The sequence below is a fragment of the Physeter macrocephalus genome, chromosome 18, assembly GCF_002837175.3.
Source record: "Physeter macrocephalus isolate SW-GA chromosome 18, ASM283717v5, whole genome shotgun sequence".
In the NCBI taxonomy this organism is placed as follows: domain Eukaryota; kingdom Metazoa; phylum Chordata; class Mammalia; order Artiodactyla; family Physeteridae; genus Physeter; species Physeter macrocephalus.
The window spans coordinates 71,891,011-71,911,370 of record NC_041231.1 but is presented as its reverse complement, the minus strand read 5'-3'; the positions used below and the strand labels follow the sequence as shown (position 1 = coordinate 71,911,370).

General features: G+C 43.6%; 1 protein-coding gene across 5 annotated transcripts in view; it reads right to left on the bottom strand.

Annotated features, from left to right (window-relative positions):
• The window catches only part of RNF8 (ring finger protein 8), a 38,264-nt gene extending 35,530 nt beyond the window's left edge, over window positions 1–2,734 (bottom strand). The window contains exon 1 of one of the 5 annotated variants that reach the window (XR_008615761.1): window positions 2,460–2,734. Coding sequence is in view for 4 of the 5 variants with exons in the window: in XM_028479281.2 (XP_028335082.1) it covers window positions 2,460–2,570 (111 nt within the window). In the remaining variant the exon portion in view is untranslated. The remainder of the gene's footprint in view (window positions 1–2,459) is intronic. The other 4 variants (XM_028479281.2, XM_024122060.3, XM_028479282.2 and 1 more) reach the window with 4 other exon arrangements.
• Between the last annotated feature and the right edge of the window lie 17,626 nt (window positions 2,735–20,360).

Here is a 20,360-nt window from a genome sequence, read left to right as displayed (position 1 = left end):
CAATAACTCCTCTAGGACCATCCTTTTCCTTTTTCCAACCCTCTTAGGGCAAAGAGCTTCATGAAAACCAAATACAGGAGAAGAAAAGAGAAAAATGAAGACACTATGATTTCCCCCAAAGGCCTAAATACTTATAGGGCCTGGGAACTAGCTAATTTGCAATAAATCTCTATCTAATTTGTTTTTCTACCAAACTCTCTGGATTGGTTTAAGAAGTTTAAAGACACCCATTCAGGGAGACAATTTACTACAGTATTCCCTCCAATGAAATGAGAGGAACCTTGTTTTATTATCGTAGCTGAGAATCTAAGGGGTACTGGGAAGGCAAGAAACTGACTTTACTCTCATTATAACTAAGTAATATCAGCACACCTCCTAAAATCTTGTGCACACCGGCCTGTGCTATGGTTTGGGGACCATTACAATATAAGCAAGACTTCATCTCTTGGCTTTGACTCAGGCCTCTGTCCATACACACTGCAGGCTATGCTCCAACTACTTCCTAAGGTCCGACCTTGCAGACAACCAGGCCTGGGCGGCCTCTCCTCCACATAGGTCCCAAGGCAAGCCAGTCTTCTTGCTATATCTTCACGATTCACTCTGGCTTGTATGGCTCTCCCCTCATAGCGGTGGTCTCACAGAAAATTATCTGATAGTTTAAAATATGTGTAGAAGTACTTTATAGTCCTCTTGTGCTTGCTGCAGGGGCTTTAACCTTTCTGCCTGCCCCCTCCCCAAGACTCCCAGTGCTACCAAGCTATTCAGAAGTAATGAATTAATCCACCACAACTGAATCTTAAAGAACAATTAACATGACCACTAAATTCCTTACAGGGTTGTGTGTGAGTGTGGTATATGTGCAGGGCTCAGATTAAGTGATGTATGTGAAAGCCCAGTCCTATACAAAATAAAGTATAGTTACTATTATTCAGGTATTAGTATCTTCATTTGTTAAACTTCCTAAAGGTATATGCTTTTGGAAAGGGTCGTGCAGGGAAGGCCAATGCTCGAGCTGAAAGAATGAATGCCTAATATAGACTTTTAGGCACTGATAACGTGGATGGAAGAGAGACTGGGGGCAGAGGTATCTTCTTCGTGTTCTTCAATTCACAGCATACAAGTAATCCTTTATAATCCCCAAATCTAGCAACATTTAAGGCTGGACCTGAATTCCTCCTCTGACTGTCCTTAGGATAGTACTAAATAAACCACATCTTGGCACTTGATCATACAGTCTGCCTGGATGTTCTCAAACTGCTTCATTACATAAAATTCTCTTTCCCCGTTCAAGCAATAAACTCGAGAGCAAAAGTCATTATTATGTGTCTCTCTCATACTACAACAAACAATGCAAGTACTCAGTAAATACCTGGGAGACTGACTTGGGACTATGTAACTTACAGGAAAAATCTAGTTAAACATACAAAATTATCAAAAGACCTCTTTATCCTTCACAGAAATCATTTCCAAAACCAAAACGGTTCCCAATCACCACAAGCTGGTCCCTGATCTAACCCTCCTTCCCAAGCTGATTGCACTCTCCCCCTCCTCTCTTCCATCACCCTCTCTAGAACCACCTCCCGAGTCCTAGCGGCCCCCAACTGAAACCGTGCCTCACCTGTCCTCTTTAAATTTTTTTTCTTTGTATTTATAACCGCATTAGAGAACATCATAAGCAGCTTCTGGAAAGAATTCTTGCTATTTCTATAGCCCTATCTCAACCCATCTAAGGGGGTGCCAGTCGGCAGTACCGAGACTCAAAGGATAATTGTGGCCCATACCAAAGCGCCAATTTTCCTCAAGAGTGGGAAAGGAAAAGGGCATTTTTACGTAAAAGTCTGAGTATTTTAAGGGACACGACCTCAAACTCGCAATCTTTTTCATAATAAACTTGAGAAAGTTCACGCTCTCAGCAGTTCTCCGAGGCTCCCCACCCCCGACCCTGGACGGTTCCGTGACTCTCGGAAGTTGGGGCAGCTCCGCCTGCCAGTTCCGCCGCCCCGGCAGGGCGCAGCCGGGCGCTCCGGGGGCGGCCCCAATAAGAGCTGTCCCAGCCCCCCAACCCATCAACACAAGTCGCCTCCTTCCGAAACCCCAGCAGTCCTCACATCCTCTACGCCCACCTCTCGCTCTGCCCCTCTACCAGGCTCCTTCCCGCAACCCAGACACCGGCCCCAGCTCGCCCCTCGGACCTAGGCCGCTCTCCACGGGGCCATCTTTTCTCCCACACGGTCGTACTTCCCCCGGACACCGCCCACCTCAGACCCCCGCCCCCAACCGCTCGCACCAGACACCTTTCTCCGTTCCCTCCCCCCAGGGCCCACCCTTCGCCGCTCTCTTCTCTTCCTCTCCCACCTCCACTTTTCCATTCATCCCTCCCGCCGGGACGCCGGGCCTCCCTCCGGCCCGTGCCTCCTCCAACTCCCTTCCCTCACCTTAGGAAGACCCCTCCCCCTCACCTCGTTTCCATCCTCCAGCAGCAGCCACTCGGCGTTCATCCCCACGCGCCGCAAGCACCAGCTCCGGTCACCAGCGCGGCCTTCCGTGACCAGGGAGTCAGGATCCCCCATAGCCCACTCGGCCCTGGGTCGAGGTCAGCACAGAGCGAGACCCCGACCCGGGTTCCCGCCGCCTCTCGGTTCCCTCGCGAGCGCCATACCTACACTACAGACAGGAGCAATCGCTAGACGTTCGCGATCGAGGCGAAAGCTCGCTTGGGCTCCGCCCCAGCCCGCCCAAGGCCGGCAAGCCGGAGTCACTGCGCCTGCGCGAGAGGAGGGCGCCTGGGACCCAGTAAACCAGGTGAGGGCGGTCTAGCCCCAGGGCCGGCTCTGGTTGCCCGACGCGCACCGATGCTCCCGACACACCTTTCTCACCCTTTACAGCTCCCACCCCCCAGTTCTAGCCTCCCCACACTGGAGCCTCTTCTCGCTTTTCCTCTCTCTTTTTAAAAATTTTGCTTTGTAACGATTTCCGTGTTATTTAAAATTATAAATAACTTTTAAACAACTTTTAACTTGTGATAAATTTAAAATCTGTTAAACCTGTTTCTAAACAGCACCTCTTTTGCACGATCTTCTTTTACTACCCATTTTTAAAAACTCAGACTGAAAAATAATTATTTAAAAAAAAAAGAATCCCCTGGCTGTCCAGTGGTTCGGACTCTGCGCTTTTGTTGCCTGCGCAGAATTCCATTCCTGGTGTGGGAACTATGATCCAGCAAGCCGAAAGCCGTAAGGCGCGGCCAAAATATATATATACATTAAAAAAAAAAAAAACTTAGACTGTACTAGGCAAATCTATCCAGGCAGAAAGCACAGTTACCTGCTGCTAGGTGTGGAAGCCAGGGAGGGTGAATGCAATGGACTTGAGGGAATTTTCGGAGGTGATAGAAACGTTCTAAAACTGGATTGTGGTACACCCCGGCACATAGTATTGTACATGAACTGTAGTGAATTAAAAATAACTAAATAGGGCTTCCCTGGTGGTGCAGTGGTTAAGAATCCGCCTGCCAATGCAGGGGACACGGGTTCGAGCCCTGGTCCGGGAGGATCCCACATGCCATGGAACGACTAAACCTGTGCACCACAACTACTGAGCCTGCCCTCTAGAGCCCGCGAGCCACAACTACTGAGCCCTCGTGCCGCAACTACTGAAGCCCGCGCACCTAGAGCCCGTGTTTCACAGCAAGAGAAGCCACCGCAATGAGAAGCCTGTGCACCACAATGAAGAGAAGCCCCTGCTCGCTGCAACTAGAGAAAGCCCACGCGCAACAACGAAGACCCAACGCAGCCAAAATAAAATAATAAATAAAATAAATATTTTTTTAAAAATAAATAAGTGAAAATGAAACTAGATTGTGGTGATGATTGCACAACTGTATAAATTTACTAAAAAGTCCTTGAAGCATACACTTCCAATGGATGAATTTTTAAAAATTTTATTGACGTATAGTTTACAATGTTGTGTTAATTTCTGCTGTAGAGCAAAGTGACTCAGTTATACATATATATATTCTTTTTTTTTTAATATTTATTGACTTATTTATTTGCACCCGGTTTTAGTTGCGGCATGCGGGATCTTCGTTACCGCATGCAGGATCTAGTTCCCTGACCAGGGATCCAACTTGGGCCACCTGCATTGGGAGTGCTGTCTTAACCACTGGACCACCAGGGAAGTCCCTATATGTTCTTTTTCATATTCTTTTCCATTATGGTTTATCACAGGGTATTAAATATAGTTCTCAGGGCTATACTGTAGGACTGTGTTGTTTATTTTATACATAATAGTGTGTATATGTGAATCCCAAACTCCTAATTTATCCCTCTCCCCCGCTTCCCCTTTGGTAACCATAAGTTTGTTTTCTAAGTCTGTGAGTCTGTTTCTGTTTTATAAACAAGTTCATTCGTGTTATTTTTTAGATTCCACATGTAAGTGATATCATATGTTATTTGTCTTTGTCTTTCTGATTTACTTCACTTATGATAATCTCTAGTTGCATCCATGTTGCTGCAAATGGCATTATTTCATTCTTTTTTCTGGATAATATTCCATTGCATATATATACCACATCTTCTTTATCCACCAATGGATGAATTTTATGGTGTGTGAATTATCCTCAATAAAGCTGTTGATTAAAAAAAAAAAAAAAAAAAACCTCAGACTCTTTCCTTTGATTCTGCAGTATAGTCTGGTAGCTGTTCCCTGTAGCAACTACCTCTGTTAATAACTCAATGCCCCATTTTGTCTTTTCAATTTTCCAATATGTGGTTAACAATTTTCTCTAATTCTGTTGGCAGAAAATATATATACTAAATGAATCATACAAAGTGCAATAGTAAATGGCTAAATGCCAAGTACTAGGCCAAGCACCCTACATACTTTATCCTATTTGCTTCTCACAAACAATATAATGATGGTGGTTACAATTATAATTTCTACTTTAGGGTTGATGAGAAAAGAGGCACAGAGAGGTTTAGTAATCTTCCCAAAATAACAAGTTAAATAGTGGAGGAGGCTGCCAATTCACGTCTGTTTCCTAACCATGGTTGCAATCCCAGCTTGGAACATTTTGTCTGTGTGGCATTGTCAGATCAAGAATTTCAGCCTCTGAGTCAGGAAAATTGGTGGGAGCTGTACCTGCCCTCATGGAGATGCTTCCCTAAGCTTTGGATGAGTGTCTGCTATGCCCCCACCCTACCTTAGTGTTCTGTCCCAGGAACCGCAAGTGCACCTAAGGCCATTTAGTTGGCATGTCTCCTTAGGCTCTTCTTGGCTGTGACAGTTTCTTGGACTTTCCCTGTTTTTGATGACTTTGACAGTTTTGAGGAATACTAGCCAGGTATTTTGTAGAATACTTCTCAACTGGAATTTGGCTGATATTTTTCTCATGATTAGACTGGGGTTATAGGTTTTGCGGAGCAAGACCACAGAGGTAAAGTGCCATTCTCGTATCACATTAGGGGTACATGCTATCAATGTGAATTATCACTATTGATGTTAATCTTGATCACCTGGCTGAGGTGATGTTTGTCAAGTTTCTCTACTCTAAAGTTACTCTTTCCCCCCTTTTCCATACTGTGCTCCTTGGAAGGAAGTCACTGCACAACACACACGAGTTGAGAGTTACGCTCCACTTCCTTAAGGGCATGGTAACCACAGAAATTATTTGGAATTCTTCTGCATGGGAAATTTGTCTCTTCTTCCCCATTTATTTACCAAGTCATTTATTACATCAGTATGAACTCATGGATGATTATTTTATACTTTGTGCTATAATCCAATACCACTTTATTTTGTTACTCAAATTGTTCCTACTTTGGCTGCTGAGAGCTCTTTCAATTGGCTACATTGTCCTTTGGCATACTCCCATCATTGTGTTTTACTGAGCACTTCCTTACTTTCTAGACCTGGTATGAGCCATTTCCCCAAGGAGCCCTGGTTCCTTTTATTGGAAAATGGTATTAGAAACCAAGATCTAGCCACTGGGTGTGCTCATCGCTACTGGGATGTTACTGGTTCTCTCAACAGGCAGAGCAGTGAATACATGTGTGAATACTAACCCCTTTATATCCATACATTGATGAATATTTATGTAGGTATGCATGCATGTATATTGTATGTCTGTATGTAATAACGTGTATATACATAAAGATACATATATACATAAACATACATATATATCTCCACCTGTAAACTAAACATGTGCATACTGATGTCTTACAACCCTAATGCATTATTGCTGGATCATTCTTGCTTACCTGTGACCTTCCACCACTCCAAAAGTGAGAAACCTGGCTCCCACCATCTGCCATCCATTTACTTAGTCATCATTTCCAGTATACATGTATAGTGGTTATAGTATTGTTAACCCATACACCCATGGAAAACAACTTTATCAGTTAGAGTACACAACTTATACACAGGTCTTTTGCCTTTAGTCATATAGATTATTTCCAGACTTACTTAGGTCAGCACCCTTTTTCCCCACCCCCTTCAAAGAGGTTGTTTCATACAGTTATATTCTTTTGCCACCATCTGCATTCTATCTGAAATCCCCTGACTTCCTAAATGATTTTTTAAAATTATATACATTAAGTTTCATTCTTTTGAATGTAAAGTTCTATGGGTTTTGGCAAATGCATAGTGTCATGCACAGTATCACAGAGAATAGTTTCATCACCCTGAACAAATCCCCCATTCTTTACCTATTCAACCCTCCCCCACGCCTGCACCTTGCTTGTTTTATTTAACAATATATCATGGACATCACTCCATAGCAGTATAAACATATAGTCCTCCTTCCTCTTTTCAGATGTATATTACTCCATGGTGCTGAGGTACCATTGTTTATTGAACCAGTCCCTTATTGATATATGGTTGTGTTCTTTTCAGTCTTTTGCGATCACAAGTAGCCCTGCAATGAATTAGTAGGTACCACTTTTTAGTAGCTATTACAAAATTTTCATATATTATCTTACTTGATTCTCACTCCATCCTTCATCCATTTACCTGTGAGGAAGCTGAGACTACTGAGTTGTCCAAGGTCTCATTACCATGAGCTTCTTGAGGGTTATGTCTTGTTTTCCATTGCATTCCTGGCATTTTTATTGAAGGAATGAATGAAACTCTATAGTAAATGGCAGCACAGGGAACTGAAGCCAGGGCTGGAAACCGGATCTTTCTAGCCCCAAAGTTGCATTCATTACTGTCTGGCAGTGGTCTCTAAGGTGGAATGGCCATATCCCAGGGAGTGCACAAGGTGGCCCATTTGCTTGTGGAAAGAATATGTCAGGATGTCTAATTAGGATTTTATCCTGTTCTTTAAAAAATGTCCAGTTTTGTGACTAGTTTTTACTTACATAAAAGAACATAGAGAATGTGTATAGACTTTTATGAATAAATAAATATTCATATATCAGGCTGTATGCTCAGACTTTATTTTGATGCCAAGAGTGCATGATGAAAACAGTTTGGAGTTACTGCCTTCTAAGATTTGGGGATTTTATTAACTCCACCTCCCCATATCTTCCCTTATAACAGTGATTCCCAATCAGGGGTGATTTTTGAGCCCCAGAGGACATTTGGCAAAGTCTGGGGACATTTTTGATTGTCATGACAGGGACAGGGGTGCTACTGGCATTTAGTGAGTAAAAGCCAGGGATATTGCAAAACATCCTACAAATCACAAGACAGCCCGCACAGCGAGAATTATCCAGTCCCAAATGTCATTGAGAAAAATTGAGAAATTTTGCCTTATACCCATCTCAAGAGGGAAAAATGGAGGCGCAAGAAAGAGCAGGATGCAGAAAAGGAAGTAGGTTGTTATCTATATCTGTAGATCTAACATCTGTCTCATTACATATGCCCAATTAATGTTAATTGAAAAGAGCCAAGGAATGTTAGAGCTGGCAAAGGAGAGGCTTGGGGAATGGGAAAGGGAAATGGCAAGCAGAAAAGGAAGCACAGGGCAGGAAGAAGAAAGGGAAAAGGAGAAGAACAATATGGGGAAAGTGCAGCAGATCGTTTTCCAAGATGATTGCAACAAGATCGCCCATGCCACATGCTCTCACAGTGTGACACTGACATTCCTCACATTGCAAGATGGCATCTGTATTTCCTTCCCTTGAATCTGGGTGGGTATATGACTCCAGCAGAATTGATGCTATGCCATAAGGGTGATACAGCTTCCACATGGCTTTTTTTTTTTTTTTTTTGCGGTACGCGGGCCTCTCACTGCTGTGGCCTCTCCCGCTGCGGAGCACAGGCTCCGGACGTGCAGGCCCAGCGGCCATGGCTCACGGGCCCAGCTGCTCAGCGGCATCCACATTGCAAGATGGCATCTGTATTTCCTTCCCTTGAATCTGGGTGGGTATATGACTCCAGCAGAATTGATGCTATGCCATAAAAGGTGATACAGCTTCCACATGGCTTTTTTTTTTTTTTTTTTTTTGCGTGGAGCACTGGCTCTAGGTGCACGGGCTTCAGTAGTTGCGGCGTGTGGGCTCAGTAGTTGTGGCTCGTGAGCTCTAGAGTGCATGCTCAGTAGTTGTGTTGCACGGGCCCAGCCGCTCAGCGGCATGTGCGATCTTCCCGGACCGGGGCACAAACCCGTATCCCCTGCATCGGCAGGCGGACTCTCAACCACTGCGCCACCAGGGAAGCCCCCACATGGCTTTTTTGGGATGCTCTTAGAGCCCAGTCAACCATGATGAAGTGGAGAGGTCACATGAAGAGGCCACATGTACATGTTCTGGCCAATAGTCTGAGGTCCCAAATAACATGGCAGACTTATGAATGAAGGTACCCCTAGAGGATACCAGCCTTTGAGTCATTCTGCTGAGGCCCCAGACATCGTGGGGTAAATCTAAACCATTCCTGCTGTGCCCCATTTAAGTTCCCTACCCATAGAGTTTGCGAGCATAATACAATGGTTATGTTAAGCCATTTAGTTTGGGGATGGTTACACAGCGATTAAGAACTGGAACAGGAAGGGTGTGTGTGGGGGGACCCTTGGAGAGTTGTTGGTTGTCTGCTTTATATACTAGTTAGGGTAGTGCTAGCTGCTGTAACATACAAACACCAAATTTCAGTGGCTTAACACAAAGAAGTTTATTTCTTACTCACATAATTATTCAGAGCAGTGTTCCTGGTTGATGGACAGCCTTCCATTAAGTCGCTCAGGAACTCCGACTACTATCATTCTGTGGCTTCTCTATTCCCCAGGGCTTGGAGTCCTCTTCATCCAGAAAGCAAAACAGGGGAGGAGAGAATGGAGAAGGCACACCTGCTTCTTAACTGTCTTGTCTCAAAAGTGATATATATTTTATTGGAGAGAACTAGTCACACGACACCACCTAGATCCAAGGAAGTTTGGGAAATGTAGTCCCCGGTTAATCAGCCAATTCCCAGCAACAGTTGTATACTATGGAAAGGGGAGCATGGATTTTGGTAGATAGCTGTCTCTGCAGACTTTAGAACTGAAGTTAATGAATTAAAATGATGATCATGACAAAGCTTTCTCTTTTCCTCTCTCCCATTTCCTTTCTTTTTATCTCCCTGGAATAGAGGTGGCATAAAGGGATGGAGTACAAGTGATCACATTTTGCTCACTCTGTGATTTTTGTGGGACCAGCCCTTACTCAATTCAGTGGTAAACCAGAGGCTACTGCAGCATGGTAGTGAGCTGTGTGGAGTTGGAGCTAAGTTGCCTGGGTTCAAATCCCAGCTCTGCTACTTATGATATGAGATCATGAGCAAATTACTTGACCTCTCCAAGCCTGTTTCCCCATTTATAAGATAAGGGTAAAAATAAGAATAGCATTTAACTTATAGGATTGTTGTGAAAACTGATTTGGTTAATTCCTGTAAGATAGTTATGCTCGGTACATAGTAAGTTCCCAATAATTGCTAGCTACTGTTGAAGAATGGAGTGTCAGCTTCTGCAGAAGCTACCTCCTGCAGGTATAAACTCTATCTCCCTATGCCTCTTCTACGCTCCCTTGTCCAGGCATGAAAACAAGATGTTTTCTTCTCTTTAAATTGGTGAAGTTATAAAGTAGAAATCCCTTCAATCAATTTTAAACTCTTTTATTACCCGTCTCCAAGCAAGATGGGTTTTTAAAATGTCTAAACGAGACAGCTCCCTCTTGAGCAAGGGTTGATTCAATCTGGGGGCACATCTCTGCCAATTGATTTGAAGCATGGTTCCTCTTTGTGAGGAACCAGTAAAGGTGAGGTGGGACTTTTTCACTGTGTTTTTTTGAAAGATAGAGCAGAGAAGAAAGGGGTCTTGATGTAGCATCTCAGGTGAGGTCCTGTGTTTCTCCTTAAGCACTCTCTAACCTTGAGATCACAGGCCAATTTTTCAGTAGACTGCTACAATTGGGGGTGGGGTGGGCAGTGAGTGCACAGATGGGTCTCTTAGACTTGGAGGAATTCAGGGTAACTGAAGGGAGGTAAAATCCCAGAAGGGGTGATCCAGCCTTTGCGTCTGGGGGTGGGGGTCAGAGGTGGAGAGTTGAGGCTGATGCTCCACATTCTTGTTCATTCTACCCTTTTTCTTACTCATTTATCCTCCCACCTTCTCTCCTCTGCCCATCTCCAAAATGGAAGACTCTATGCTGAAAGAATCAAGGAAAGATGTCTTTTATTTTTGAAAGAGAACTGTTTTAGAAAACAGGAAGTAGGTGAGGAGGAAAAAAGGGACCAACTGCTTTGAACAGCTTGTTTATTAAGTGCTATTTTATGTAAACATAGGGTTTCAAGTATAGAGTCGTAAGATATTTCTGATACCTTTAATTAAGTTTATTATATTTTGGAAGTACTTATAAGTCATCGAATTTATTATATTCTGGAGTATCTGTAATCAGTAATTAAGGTGGATGATTTGGAGGTACTTGAAATTAGTACTGTAGGAAACTACCTTCTTCCTCTTTTGTTGGGGCCCTGGCTGTTTTTTTTTTTTTTAAACATCTTTATTAGAGTATAATTGCTTTACAATGGTGTGTTAGTTTCTGCTTTTTGTTATACATATACATATGTTCCCATATCTCTTGCGTCTCCCTCCCTCCCACCCTCCCTATCCCATCCGTCTAGGTGGTCACAAACCACCGGGCTGATCTCCCTGTGCTATGCGGCTGCACCTGGCTGTTTCTTAAAGCATTTATATCCTTTAACTTGCCAAGGATCAGTATCCGGTTCAAATATTTATTACCGATCTGATTTTATTAAAGGGGGTGCGGGGTGAGGAGGTAGGCAAGAGGGAGGGAAAGAAGGCAATGGGAATCAGGTAACAATAATTACTGCCTTGTTTTCCTCGCATTGCAGAGTTGGCTTCAGACTGTTTATTTTGCAAGTAATACATGGTATCAGGCACCTAATATAAAATCAGGCTCGGGGTGACTTACAGTTGAATCATATCACTATGAATTATCTACAAAAATCACAAAGATCCCTAACTCAATTCACTTTCATCCGGGGTTGGGGAAAGGGGAGAGAGTGGGGCTATTTCTCATTTGGAGAACCTTGAGTTCTACAATCCAAGGTAATAATGCAATTTTCATCACATTGTTTTGACTCATAAATTCATTGCACTATCAGCTTCAGTATTTATTATTCAGGACTTGTTGAAATGTGCTTACATTTATTACAGCTAGTAGAAGCCTTCTCTCTCTCATTTCCGTAATAATGTTTGGACCTGTGTTTTTCAAACTCAGGTTAACTCGGCATTTTTGAAAAATAGAATACAATAGAACAGGTCAGAGGCCATCACGCACAGGGAGGGTGGGCACTGTTTGTGAAACATTGCTCATATTTGTGTGTGTGTCTGTACTGAGTCTCAGTGTAAAATGTGTTTTTTGTTTTGTTTTGTTGTTTGTTTGTGGTTTTTTTTTTTTGCGGTATGCGGGCCTCTCACTGCTGTGGCCTCTCCCGTTGCAGAGCGCAGGCTCAGCGGCCATGGCTCACGGGCCCAGCCGCTCCGCGGCATGTGGGATCCTCCCAGACCGGGGCGCGAACCCGGTTCCCCTGCATCGGCAGGCGGACTCTCAACCGCTGCACCACCAGGGAAGCCCTAAAATGTGTTTTTTTACTGTAGGTTGTGATCAAAACGTTTGAAGGTTTGGGGTTCTGGACAAGATGAAATAAGCCCATTGCAGACTCTCTGCCAACAGTTACAACTAAATATTCTCGACAAAATACAACTACCTGAGAACTCAGCAAAGTAAACATGCAGGTAAATTAGGGAGCTTGGAGAAGCTATCTGTATTGGGTAAGTTTCTCAAATTTTTTTCCTTTTTTTCCTCTCAGCTTTGACCGGAGAGTAGGCCCCAGTGGGGTGCTTCACAGTAGCAAAATCAGCAAAAACTGAGAGAAACCTAAAAGAAAACAACTCTTGTTTCTTCTACTCTACTCACAACTCCACTTCTGACACCAAAAGTGTGTGGGTTTTTTCCACACCAACCAGTTCTCTTAACCCTTCAGACACCGACTGTGTGTCCTACAGCTCAATTCTGATGTTAACTACCTGGAGTTAGTGCAGACCTCAAAGGTTAAGGGCAGGCTTCCCTGGTGGCGCAGTGGTTAAGAATCTTCCTGCTAATGCAGGGGACGCGGGTTTGAGCCCTGGTCCAGGAAGATCCCACATGCCACGGAGCAACTCAGCCCGCGTGCCACAACTACTGAAGCCCACGCGCCTAGAGCCTGTGCTCTGCAACAAGAGAAGCCACCGCAATGAGAAGCCGGTGCACCGCAACAAAGAGAAACCGCCGATGGCCAAAACTAGAGAAAGCCCCGTGCACAGCAATGAAGACCCAACACAGCCAAAAATAAATAAAATTTATTTAAAAAAAAAAGGTTAATGGCTCAGTCCCACAAGATTGCCCGTTTCAGATGCCAGTCACAAGTCCCAGGTTGTCACCTATATTCTGACCAGCTAGCTACAAATTGGGGGTTCCCATAACCTACCTCTTCCTCAGGTTCGATAATTTGCGATATCAGCTCACAGAACTCAAGGAAACACTTACTTACATTTACCGGTTTATTATAAAGGAAGATGAAGAGGTACATTAGGGGAGGTCTGGAAGGGTCCCTGTGAAGTTGGGGAGCACCACTCTCCCGGCACATGGATGTGTTCACCAACTGGAATCTCTCTGAACCTCTTTGGTAAGGGTTTTTTTTATGAAGGCTTCATCATGTAGGCATAATTGATTATTAATTCAATCCCCAACCTTCCTCCCCTACCCAGAGGATGGGAGGTGGAGCTGAAAATTCAAAGCTTCTAATCATGGCTTGGTCTTTCTGGTGACCAGTGCCCCCATCCTGAAGCCACCCAGGAGCCCACCAAGAGTCACCTCATTAGAACAAAAGACGCTCCCATCACTCAGGAAATTCCAAGGGATTTAGGAGATCTGTGTCAGAAACGGGGCGGGGGGGGATGCGGGCAAAGACCAAATGCTAGAAAAACAGATACTCCTAACACCCCTATCCCTCAAAAAATTACAAGGGTTTTAGGAGCTCTGTGTCAGGAACTGGAGACAGAGACCAAATATATATCTCTTATTATGTCACAAACCCCATCTCTCTGACCAGAGGACTTGGGAAAAGGGTTCTTCCAAGTCAGAATTCTCATTAAAAATGTTTTCTCTCTCTCCCAGACCTGTCCCAAGGGCAGACCTCAATTGTGGGGCAGTGGTGGCAGCAGTATAGGCAGCTAAAATTTCAAGAGAAACACTGTCATTCTGGTTAATTGACTAGGAAATGGAGCCCTGGTGAACCAGAGAGTACAGGGAGAATCCCTGAGAGGAGCCAGCTAGAAAGGGAATCCCCTAATTCTGTGTATGAACTAGCACAAGTTTTACATGGTCAAAACAAACCCTAAGCAGCATAGCAAAGCCTCTGAAAAACTGAAATGACATCAGAACTACAGCTCATAGAAGATGAGACAGAACTTGCAGTTTGAACATAACTGGATTGCCTGATAAAACAAAATCAACGTTCTCCACAGCAGGGGTCAGCAAACTTTTTCCATAAGGGAACAGATATTACATAGTTTGGGATTTGTGGGCCATACAGTCTATCACAACTATTCAACTCTGCTGTTGTAATGCCAAAGCAGCCATAGACAATATGTAAACAAACAGGCAAGGCTGTGTTCCAACAAAACTTTACTTATAAAAACAGGAGGGGGGCTTCCCTGGTGGCGCAGTGGTTGAGCGGTCCGGGAAGATCCCACGTGCCGCGGAGCGGCTAGGTCCGTGAGCCATGGCCGCTGAGCCTGCGCATCCGGAGCCTGTGCTCCGCAACGGGAGAGGCCACAACAGTGAGAGGCCCGCGTACTGAAAAAAAAAAAAAAAAAAAAACAAACAGGAGGGAATTCCCCGGCGGTCCAGTGGTCAGGACTCTGTGCTTTCACTGCTGAGGACCTGGGTTCAATCCCTGATCAGGGAACTAAGATCCTGCAAGCCATGCAGCGTGGCTAAAACGAAACAAAACAAAACAAAACAACAGGAAGAGAGCTGGATTTCAATAAGACCCAGAGTCTCACACACAGTATTCAAAATGTCCAGGATACAATCCAAAATTGCTCAACATAGAAGACTTAGGAAATGTTAGAACCGAAAACCACAATATCTGAAATTAAAATTCACTGTATGGGTTTGATAGCAGAATGGAGATGACAGAAAAGGAGCCAATGAACTTGAAGATAGATGAAGATAGATCTGAAGAACAGAAAGGAGAAAAAAAGATTAAACAAACAAATGAACAAGAGTCTTAGAGACTGTGGGTCTAACATTCCTATAATCAGAGTCCCACAGGAGGAGTAAGAGATTGGTGCAGGAAAAAAAACAAATTTGAAGACATAGCTGAAAGGTTCTCAATTTTGGTGAAAGACATAAAATTACAGATTCAAGAAATTCAGTGAACCCCAAACAGGATAAATGCCAAAACAAACCAACCTTCCAAAAACCAAAGAAACAAAACAACCTACACTCAGACGCAAAAACCCAAAGAAAAAGAAAAAGAATCTTAAAAGCACTCTGAGACACAATATGGTGGTTCCTCAGAAAATTAAAAATAGAATTACCATATGATCTGGCAATTCCGCTTCTGGGTATATACCCCAAAGAACTGAAAGCAGGGTCTCAGAGAGATATTTATATACTCATGCTCATAGCGGAATGTTCACGATAGCCAAAAAATGGAAGCAAGCCAACTGACAGATGAATGGGAAAACAAAATACGGTATATACATACAATGGACTACTTAGCCTTAAAAAAGAAAGTCTGACATATGCTACAACATAGATGAACCTTGAGGACATTATGCTAAGTGAAATAAGCCAGTCACAAAAAGACAAATCCTGTGTGATTCCACTTATATGAGGCACCTAGAGTGGCAAATTCATAGAGACAGAAACTATAAGAGAATGGTGGTTGCTAGGGGCTGGGGGGAGGGGAAAATACAGAGCTATTAATGGGTACAGAATTTCAGTTTTGCAAGATGAAAAGAGTTCTCGAGATGGATGGTGGTGATGGCTGTACAACAATGTGAATGTACTTAACACTACTGAACTGTACTCTCAGAAATGATTAAGATGGCAAATTTTATGTATAAAATTTGCAGCTTGCAGGATCTTAGTTCCCCAACCAGGGATTGAACCTGGGCCCTGGCAGTGAAAGTGCCAAGTCCTAACCACTAGACTGCCAGGTCACCCTTCCAAAAATGCTCAAGATGGCAAATTTTACATTATGTACATGTACATATTGTTACAATTTTTTTTAAAAAGCAGTCTGATAAAAATGATTAATTAGATATAGAGCAATGATTTCAATGGCTGTGGGTTTCTCATTAGAAACTGTGGAAGCAAGAAGACAGTGGGACGTCTTTAAAGTGCTGAAAGAAAATAACTATATCCAAAGAGAATAAATTCAGGAATGAAGGCAAAATAAAGACAATTCTCAGATGAAGGAAAACTAAGAGAATTAATTAGCATACTTGCTCTAAAAGAAGTGCTCAAGGAAGTTTTTCAGGCTGAAGGGAAATAATAGCAGAGGGAAACTTGGAACTTAAGGAATTAAGGAAGAACATAAATTGTTAAGTATCTCCTCTTAAGTTCTTTAAATTATGTATAACTATTGAGATCAAAAATTATAACAGTATCTGGTAAGGTTTTCAATGTACCTTGACATAACTTATACAACAATTACAGTATAACATAAAAGGGGGAGGGTAAAAGGATCTATATAGTTGTGAGGCATCTACATTTTACTTGAAGTGATAAAATATTAACTGTAAGTAGTTAGATATGTATATTATAATCCCGAGAGCAACCTCTTAAAAAGTATAGAGATATAACCAAAAGTCAATAGATATATTAAAATGAAATACTAAAAAATATTCAAATAATCCAAAAAGTTGCAGGAAAGGGGAGACAGGAACAGAAAACAAATAAAATGGTAGACCTAAATCCAACCACATCCATATCATTCATAAAGTCTATTTTTTTATTTTTTTGGCTGCACTGTGTGGCATGCAGGACCTTAGTTCCCCAACCAGGGATGGAACCTGTGCCCCCTGCAGTGGAAGCATGGAGTCCTAACCACTGGACCTCCAGGGAATTCCCTGTAAATGGTCTAAATGCAAAAATCAAAAAAAAAAAAAAAAAAAAAAGAGAGATTATCAGACTTGATTGGAGAATAAGACCCAACTATATCCTATCTCTAAGAATCCGGGCTTCCCTGGTGGCGCAGTGGTTGAGGGTCCGCCTACCGATGCAGGGAACTCAAGTTCGTGCCCCGGTCCGGGAAGATCCCACATGCCGCAGAGCAGCTGGGCCCGTGAGCCATGGCCGCTGAGCCTGCGCGTCCGGAGCCTGTGCTCCGCAACGGGAGAGGCCACAACAGTGAGAGGCCCGCGTACCGCAAAAATAAAAAAAATAAAAATAAAAAAAAAGAATCCCACATTAACTATAAAGACATAGGTTAAAGGGATGGAGAAAAATTTTGGAGACCAGTGGCTTGAGGAGAAGGTCTGGGTTTTCCTCTCTCGGATAGCTAGGTGGAGTAGGACAGGTGTGTTTCGGTAACTACAGAGACAAGTGTGGTATCCCAACAGCAAAAGCAGTGAGTCCCCAGAGTCTGGCTCCCAGACTCCCCACCTCAGCTATCAGTTCAAGCAGGGACTTTCACATTCATCACCCAGAAGCCATAGTTCACAAACCACCTGCTGAATCAAACTCAACAGGGATTCTCCTTGCTTCCAATAATTCTAATTCAGCCTTTGCCAAAATAAGGGCATGCTCTGATCGGCTGTAGCTGTGGCTATCCTGGCAAGCTGGCACAGGCTCCAAAGAGTCTGGTCTTGTACAATGTGTTTTATGTTCTCTGATCCTCTGTGAATCTCATCTTTTCCATCGTGAGTCTAATAAATCAAAACTGTCTCCTACTGGTAAGGGAATATTGGAAGTCCTGAAGAGAGGTATGAAGAGCTCAGTTACTGGGCCTTAGGTTCTGACTCCAATCCTTGAAGCTTTACAAAGCTGTTTGACATGGAAAGTCCAATCCAAGACAAGCCAAAAGCTCAAAATGAGATTCATGCCTCTAGGAGCAAATGAGGTCACTATGCGAAGAATCTGTGCCACTGTCCCCTCACAGATGAATAAAAACAGAGGTAAGGCCTACTTAAGTAGAACCGTAGAGGTTTTGATCGCAGAAAGAATAGATAAACTACAGGACAAAGTATGCCAGGATTAGTTTGAAAGTTTTCACCAATTTCCTAATCATGATCAAACATAGGCCCGCGTACCGCAAAAAAAACAAACAAAAAAAAAAAACAAAAAAAACACATATTTCAGAAAATGATTAACTTCCTACATAAACGAAGAACAGAATTTTTGAATGAAGGCTAGTCCAGGTCAGTTATTTTCTCTACCAGCCTCAGAAACAATTAATGGTCTTGGTCCAAATAACACCAAGTAGAAATACTGTCCATGTTTTGTTTCGTTTTGTTAATTTTTATTTATTTATTTATTTATTTATTTATTTATTGGCTGTATTGGGTCTTCATTGCTGCGCATGGGCTTTCCCTAGTTGCGGCGAGTGGGGGCTACTCTTCTTTGCGGTGCATGGGCTTCTCATTGCTGTAGTTTCTCTTGTTGCAGAGCACGAGCTCTAGAGCGCAGGCTCAGTAGTCGTGGCCCATGAGCTTAGCTGCTCTGCGGCATGTGGGATCTTCCCAGACCAGGCCTCGAACCCGTGTCCCCTGCATTGGCAGGCGGATTCTTAACCACTGTGTCACCCGGGAAGTCCCGACTGTTCATGTTTCACGAAAAAGGTTAAATTCTAAGGTTAATCGTGAACAATCACTTGAATTTCAGTCAGATCTACCCCCCACCCCCATATGCTTATGGGAAAGTCTGGTCTCCATTTTCAACTTATTTTCATAAGTTCTTATTGTACAGATTGCTACCTGAATCCTAGTATCTGTTCTCCCCTTCCTCCGTGGTATAGAATCCTAATTCTGCGTCAGGCAAATGGTGGCCTGGAATAGACTAATCCCCCAACCTCCCTTGCAACTAGGTGTGACCTACCATGGGACTAAGTCCTAGCCTGTGATTTGTAAGAGGAGATATTACAGAGCAGCCTTCAGGAACCTTCTATAGAACACTGCTCACACATTTCCTGCACTCTTTTTTGTCTCCTTTCTTTAAATCCATCTAGTTGCTTGGAAAGTGGATGTAGTAGCTGGAGTGCTAGCTGCCACCTTGACCATGAAGACCTGGAGGAGTCCAGGTTCCTAAAGACTTTGTGAAACAGACTCATCACACCAGCCCTGGGTTGACTACTTTTGGACTTTCATGGTAGGGAGAAGTAAATTCCCATGTTGTGTAAACCCTGCTGTTATTTTTGGTTTGTGTTACATGTAGCTGAATCTAATCCTAATATAGCTCCTAATGACTGAAACCAAGAAACACTCTCCAGGGATTCCCAGGAAGACGTTCTAGGTGGAGAAACCACCATTCCAATCTATTCTTTGTAGAAGAAAAGTGCAGTCAACTGCCTTTCTTGAGACATTTCACAGTAAGGTAACCAAGAGAAAAACCAACCAACCAACGAAACAAAACAAAACAAAACACAAACAAACAAAAACCACCAACAACCCCCAAACCAAAACCTTAACGAAAACCCTAAATGGAGGCCCAGTCTTTGAAAACATTTTAGTTCTGCATGATTTGGTGGGAAAAACACAGGGCAGGTAAGCTGGAAGGCCTGTCCTCTAGTTCCCATTCTGATGCTCCCTTCCTTGGCCTTGGGTTGGGTTTTCCTCTGTGAACAGTGAGGGTCGTTGAGCTAGGTATCTCTAGGCTTTCATACAGCACTGAAATTCTAGTCCATTTTCTAACCTCCATTATGTTATATACTCCTTTTTGGATAAATTAAATAATCCTCAAATGTTTTTCACAGTGCTTGGCACACGGCAAGGCGCCCTATAAACGTCAGCTAGGAGGGACCACGTTACTCACTGTTGTAGTTTCCACAGTGTCCTGCACAGAGGAGGTGCTCATCAAGTGTTTGCCGCATCCTCCGAGGCTGCCTTATCTTCTCTCGGTCCCCTGCCTGCCCTACAGAAAGCTTGTCCCCCGTACTTACTGGCGTCAGCACGGAGAACCTGAGAAAAGGAGACGTTAGGTTCCAGGTTACACAAATCCATGGCAGAAAAATCAGCAGTGGAGGAGGAAATACACTGTTTATTTACAATTCTTTCACTTTATCCACAATTTCCCATACAAACATAAAAACTAAAAAAATAAAACCACCACTTGGGAACACAAGTGTCTTTCTTTAATTAGTCCATCGAGGGAGGGTCACAGCCCTCTCACTCTGTGAAGGAGACTATTGAGGCACACTGAAGGGGAAAAGGAAAGGGCTAGAAAGAATGCCTGAGAAACAGCTCCCGATGAGAAATGTAACATGCCAGCGTGGTGGGCTTCACTGGCAGACTCAGGGCCTTACCCACAGGGGAAAACTGCCTGGCTTTCCAAGAGGGTGCCGGCTGCCTGCCACCTCTTCACTACCAAACACCCAACATCCAACACAGGTCACACATCTCATGAGCTGTGTGGGGTGTGATGGTGACAGTGGGGGACACCGAAAACCTCTCTCTGGGAAGAGCCCAAAACCCCAGGGACACACAGGAACCCCTCTCCTTGGCACTGACAGTCAGTCACAGCTTCTGTCTTGAATACAATGCTGACTTAAAAATGTAAAAACAAAAGCCCTCCCCAGCTTCCAGGGGAAAGGCAGGGGCTAAAACATGCAGAAGGGCTTCTGCCTCTGTAGTCCTCTCTCTGGGAGGCTGC